Source organism: Sinocyclocheilus anshuiensis, unplaced genomic scaffold, assembly GCF_001515605.1.
Source record: "Sinocyclocheilus anshuiensis isolate Anshui unplaced genomic scaffold, SAMN03320099.WGS_v1.1 scaffold1024, whole genome shotgun sequence".
Taxonomy (NCBI): domain Eukaryota; kingdom Metazoa; phylum Chordata; class Actinopteri; order Cypriniformes; family Cyprinidae; genus Sinocyclocheilus; species Sinocyclocheilus anshuiensis.
This window is the reverse complement of record NW_015552843.1, coordinates 1393565-1399564: the sequence shown is the minus strand read 5'-3', so window position 1 is coordinate 1399564 and position 6000 is coordinate 1393565. Positions and strand designations below refer to the sequence as shown.

The window sequence follows — 6000 nt, the reverse complement described above, 5'->3', positions numbered from 1 at the left end:
ATATACCACACCATGTTACAACACAGTAGGGCTATTGCAGACAGAAACAATACTGTACTACATCGATGTTTCCTGTCGGCTCAATTTTTGAGTGGACTTTGCTGTTCCGATTCGCATGAACGGTATACGAGTGGAGCGACTGAGCGGAGCTCACACCCATAGAGCGGGATAATACGCAGAGCGTCACACAACGTCAAAGTGAAACCTGAGCGGTGAACTCATTTTCGGCAGCCGAAATTTCGGTGCATCTCTAATTATTGGCGACATCAGAAATGGATATTATATAATAAATGCTTTTTTGAACATTTTAGCAATTTAAAAATATTAAAAAAGGAGTTTTTACACGGCACCCCTGCTCTCGACAGACGGCATCCCGGTTGGGAAACACTGGTTTACACTACTCCGGCGTTTTCAACCCTCAAAAACGGAGACTTTTGAAAATGCTGCAGACCCCGTTTTAGTTTGAAAACTTCGGGGTTGCAAACGGAGCAAAACAGAGACTTTTGAAAACGATGGCTTGGCTGCCCACTTTAGCTCTGCGTATCCTTGACGACCGTGTAAACAATAACATCATGCTCATTGTTGTACCCATAGGTATGTATGAGTAGATTCCCCATTCGACCGCACGTAGATGCGTCTGCTATCTACATATTAGGAATCTACCTATACATATCTATGGTTGTACCTGCATGAACGGTCACGTGACATGCGTTTTCGGTTGTGTAGTGTAGACGGAGATCGTTTCTGAAACGCCAGTGTAGACGATGATCATTTTCATTCTAAAACGCCGTTTTAAAATGAAAACGCACTAGTGTAAACGGGGCCTAAACGTAGCTATACTTTTTAAATGATGACCTTTCTTCTCTTTTTCATAATCACATTTTCTCTCTGTCTCTCTGCAGTGTTCAGATGGAGGGGCGGCCCAGGACAGCTCTTTGAAGCGGGTTGCTGTGGTGGAGGATTTTTTTGATATCATCTATGCCATGCATGTCGAGATGGGGGCAGATCCCGGACGAGCACCCAAACACGCCGGCCAGAAAAAGACCTATAAGGCGGTGAGCAATTATTCAGTGCATAAAAAATAGTCAAGACAAACTTAAGCGAAACGCTTTACTCTTGTTATAAAAGTACATGCAGCATAGGCTTCGTGTGCAGCAATGTGCAAAACTGCCCCCTATTTATTCTTACGACCACACAAGCAACTCTAAAATAGAACATCTGAATAACTATAATGAGTGGAGGCTGTTGCTGGGGAAACAGCAGCCATTTTGAAACACCTGTTGAGCCATTATAGACTATACAGCAACGTCTAAACTTTAGATAAAATAACACATTTTGTGGATTTACTCTTTGGGTTTTTTAATGCAGTAATGCACTAATGCATGCTAGCGATGCTGGCCAGCTTTTTCCGACTCGCATCCACCCACGTATGTGAAAAACAAACTAATGCAATCTAAAATCTTTTTAAACCTGAACTTGTCTGACCCACCGATGTAAGTCAACATCACTACCTCTCAAACTGTCAAACATGACAAGACCCAAGTGACAAGTATTGCATCATGGGACTTATATAAAGCTGCCTGGCTCGCCAAGCCCAGAGGAAAATTATATTGCTAAGAGTTTGCCCTTTCGTGAATCAGGACTTCTATTTTTTTAACTGAAATCACAGTTTTTATCAGGAAAAATCTAAATTGAGATATTGAATCCTCTTCATATTGAAATCTCTGACTTTGATAGCAGACTTGCACAGTTTCTGACTTTGCTGAGATCTTTTCTGAAACTCAGAGATACATGTGATATTACTGGATTTTTTTTCATGAGAGGCAGAAGATCCTTCATTTACTGTATAGGAAAAGCAATTTATTTAATATTGCAGAGATCCCGTCTGTGATTTTTCTTCGCTATGGTAGGACTAAAAATGATCATAGCCAGATGATTACTCAGTGGATTTCATTTTGTACTGATATTCAGCTGCGTTTTAAGTTGCCCAAACTGCAGGTATGAGTCAACCTGTGCATCACTTTGGCAAACCTTTTGTTTCCAGTGTACCTCTATATTTTTCGTCATATTCTTTCTTTCTCTGACTGTCTGAGAAGTCTGAGAGGTCTCAAATACTTAAGTGTCAGACAGAGTTTTTGTATGATATTTAGTGGAGAAAAAGCACTGACCATTTTTGGTTCATTTCAAAACAACTCTGTCCATTTTTTTTTCTACTGGTGCCCATAATAACGAGTGCTTTCTCAACCACTATTCTTAGGTGTAAAGGGAGTTGTGTGTGTGTGTGTGTGTGTGTGACTCACCTCTCCTTTATCTAAGACACTGGTGAATGAAGTAGGAGGAACAAGCATAAATGAGTTAGCGACTGAATCTGAGGGACCAAATACACTCTCACTGAACTGTCATGCAATGCTGTGAGAGGGATTTCATATCACATGCCTTTATTCTTATGCAGTGTAATTTCTCTATGAGGCTTCACTGGAGTGTTTTGTGTAGTGTGTAATTATAAACAGGCTATTATGCTGCACATACATTCAGCATATGTGTTATTGAGTTATTGTGTTCCGTATTATTTGATAATGAGGGAGAGAGGAAGTTGATATGAAGTACAACCTAATGCAGAATTTAGAATCTGATCCAATTAAATCAGAACACAGACTAGACTTAACATATATTCTTCAAAAGTAGGTAGGGGTGCAAGTGTGTACCGAGTATGCTTGATTATGCTCCCTTGTGCTGTGATTCCTTGGTGTGTGAAAGCAGGTGTCGGGTCCCAGCCCCCACTAAGCTCTGTGCTAATTACCTAATTAAAGCAATTAACTGTCTGATAGCCATGTTTTTGACATTTGGCACACACTGAACCTCTCCAAAACTGCTGGACTGTCAGAAAAGTAAAGATCAGTGCACTCTAAGTTCTCACCCGATTGGCTGTGACCTTCATCAGCTGTGATTGGCTTGATTTGCTCTGGTTGAACTGACTTTCATTGGCTGTATCCAGCTGCAACTGACTCTGATTGGTGGTGTCCAGAATCATTCTACCACATCCGTGGCCCTGTCCTAAATGCTTTTGACTCAAGATTGTCGAAAGTTATTACAGATTAATATATTATATTAATTATTTTGATTAAGTAAAATATTATACAACCTAAAGTAATTATACAAATTATTTATTATATTTATTGTAATATTTATTTTTAGGGGATTCTACTACTGCTATTGATAATAATAATTAGCAATTATTGAAATTAAATTATTAAATTAAATATTAATTAATTAATTGATATTAATTATTTTGATTATATATTACCAAATAATCTAAATGAATAATAAATCTTATTAATTATTCATTAATAATATTTATTCATTTTATTGTAATATTTTAAGAGGGGACTAATAATAATAATACTAATAATAGTAATTGCATGATTAATTACTGGAAAATTAATTAGTTTGATACTATATTGTAATACAATCTAAAACCATAGTACCAATTATTGTTATTATTATTATTATCAACAACAACAGTAATAATAATAATAATATTTAATATTATGTAGGTAACCCCTTATGCACTTATCAGACATGCATATAAATCAGCTCTAGATAATTACTGTTACTACAGAAAAGACCAAAAATAAATAAATAAATAAAAAATCAAGATCACCCTTCCTGTTCTGACCCGCTACCGTTTCATACTGCTGCTGTCTGCATGCTGCCCTCTAGTGGTGGCATCACAGGACTGCAATGATGTTCTATTGAGATTGAGACCACTGAAGGGGCATCTATCACACCACTACCTGGAATTCTATGCATTACTATGCATTATTACTTTTTTGTCTTTTTATTATAAAATTAAATGCATTTCTGTGGCTTTGAAATGTTCCTTTTTGTGTATAAACAGTGTTGTCATACTGGACCTCAGCTTGTTCTCTCGAAGGGGGGGGGCATTCATTGGTTTGGCCACACACAAAAAAAGGAGCACCCCCATTACTAAAGATGCAAAAGATGTTTGTGTACGTGTGTTTTGGATGTGTGCGGGGGTGGCAGGGGCTGCACAATGTCCTTGGGGCAACGTTCACCTACTCTCCTCAGCCAGTGCCCTGGAGAGCCCTACTGTCAAGTCTCATAGCACAAGCAGCCCACAGAGACCATCCCTGCCAGCCTGGGAGGAGGGGGCAGTCTGGGAGCATGGCATTCTGGGAGGTGCGGTTTTCCCTGTGTGGCCTTTTCCCTCTTAGCCGCCTAAGGGGGGAGGGTGGTGGGCCTGCCATTCCTACTGCTCCATCTCTGTGTGAAAGTCGCACACAGAAAAGCCTGCAGGAGAAGAAAGCCAGAGCAAAAGAGAGATGAGACAGGGATAGAAACAGACCAGAAAAGAGAGGGAAGGGAAAAGAAAACCGAGGCATTGCAAAAGAGACATGAGTTTGTATATTTTTATTTATGTTGTCCCTAGTAGGAAAATTAATGTTCCTGAAAACTAGTGTGCTGCCTTGCTCCCTACACCCCTCAAAAGCAGCTGCCTTCTAAGTGAACAGCCTTCATGTTGCAGGCACACTTATTATGCTGGCAGCTCAGAACACAATAACTTATTTTTGTCATTATGCTCCCTCGTTTCAGCTTCTCAGTTTGTTTAATCTCCCCCAAAATGTTTGCTGACTCCTTTCCACTCTCTCTTTTGGTTGTCAGATTGCAGAGACCTACGCATTTCTTCCACGTGAGGCGGTGACCCGTTTCTTGATGAGTTGTGGAGAATGCCAGAAAAGGATGCACATCAACCCTAGCACAGCAGAGTTCAAAGGTCAGACGCCATCCTTGCAATTTCATGTCTAAATTTGCCATTTTTAATGGTTTTTAATTGTGCACACGAATGTACCGCTTAGTAAATTGCTTGTTTTTGTTCATTTTATCATTAATTAAAGTTTTGGGAGTGCATTGCCCTTTAGCGGTAATTAGGAAGACAAGATTTCCAAAATCTTCATTAAAGTCAGACTCTTTTTGATGAGCCACAGAGGCAAGACTAAAATTCTGCACTTCTACTGGCCCCTCGTAATTAATGCATGGATAATCCGACCCACATACTTCCTACAGTAAACATCAGATTAACAAAAAAAGAATGAAAAATAATGCTAAAGGAAAAACACAAGCAATCCTTCAAGACATGACATAGCAGACGCTCATGTGATGACCTTCAAATATGCCTTCTATCTGGATATCTGCATCATTTAATTCAGAGACAGTAGTGCTGTTACAAGTGAAACTGCTTTATTATTGTCAGTGTTTTATGTCTTATTAAATCAGCAGCACAGCAATAAGCACCTTTACTTGAACATGAATCAGAAGGGATTTGTAGAGATTGGGTCATTTTCCTACAGCTGAGATATTGTGCTCTATATGCTGTAAATCAGCTATCTGCGCAGATGTGACGTCGGTCTGCCATTAGTCACAGGCTGATGTGACTAAATTCACACTGCCACAGATGAGCTTGATTTCTATGAACTGAAATGAGCTGAAAAAATATCATTCACAAATGTGTAAGCTAATTCACATTCACTAAAAAGTTGTATTTGCAAACAGCAGTTCACATACTCATAACGTAATTCATGTTTACAAAATATGATTTGCAAATGCAAAACTATGCATTTGGAGAGAATGAATGTTAAACAAACTTTGAATAGTGAATTAGCTGATCATCTCCTGCCTGCAGGGGTTTTGAAGTGTTGAGTCATCCCTGCTTTCCAAAGCAGTTTATAGAATAAAAATTTGCTATTGAGCTGTTCACGCTATATAGCGGCTGGGAACCCTGTAGAGTCAGAAGATGTGTGTCCAAACAAAAGCCTGTCTGCGTTTATTGTGTTTGATTTTAACAAAGACCCGAGGGGGTTTCAGCAGGGTCTTTTGGAGCTTTGTCTCAAGAGCGCCTTCTAAAGGACCGAGTCATGCACACTACTGAGAATAGGATTGAGTGAAACTATATTGGCTTTCAAATTAAACAATTACTTGTAG

The 6000-nt window shown here is 39.1% G+C and overlaps 1 protein-coding gene across 1 annotated transcript in view; it reads left to right on the top strand.

Annotated features, from left to right (window-relative positions):
* The window catches only part of nol4la (nucleolar protein 4-like a), a 47430-nt gene that overhangs the window by 25798 nt on the left and 15632 nt on the right, over positions 1-6000 (top strand). Inside the window, exons 2-3 of the mRNA XM_016459893.1 lie at positions 903-1055; positions 4684-4795. Coding sequence (XP_016315379.1) covers positions 903-1055; positions 4684-4795 — 265 coding nt within the window. The remainder of the gene's footprint in view (positions 1-902; positions 1056-4683; positions 4796-6000) is intronic.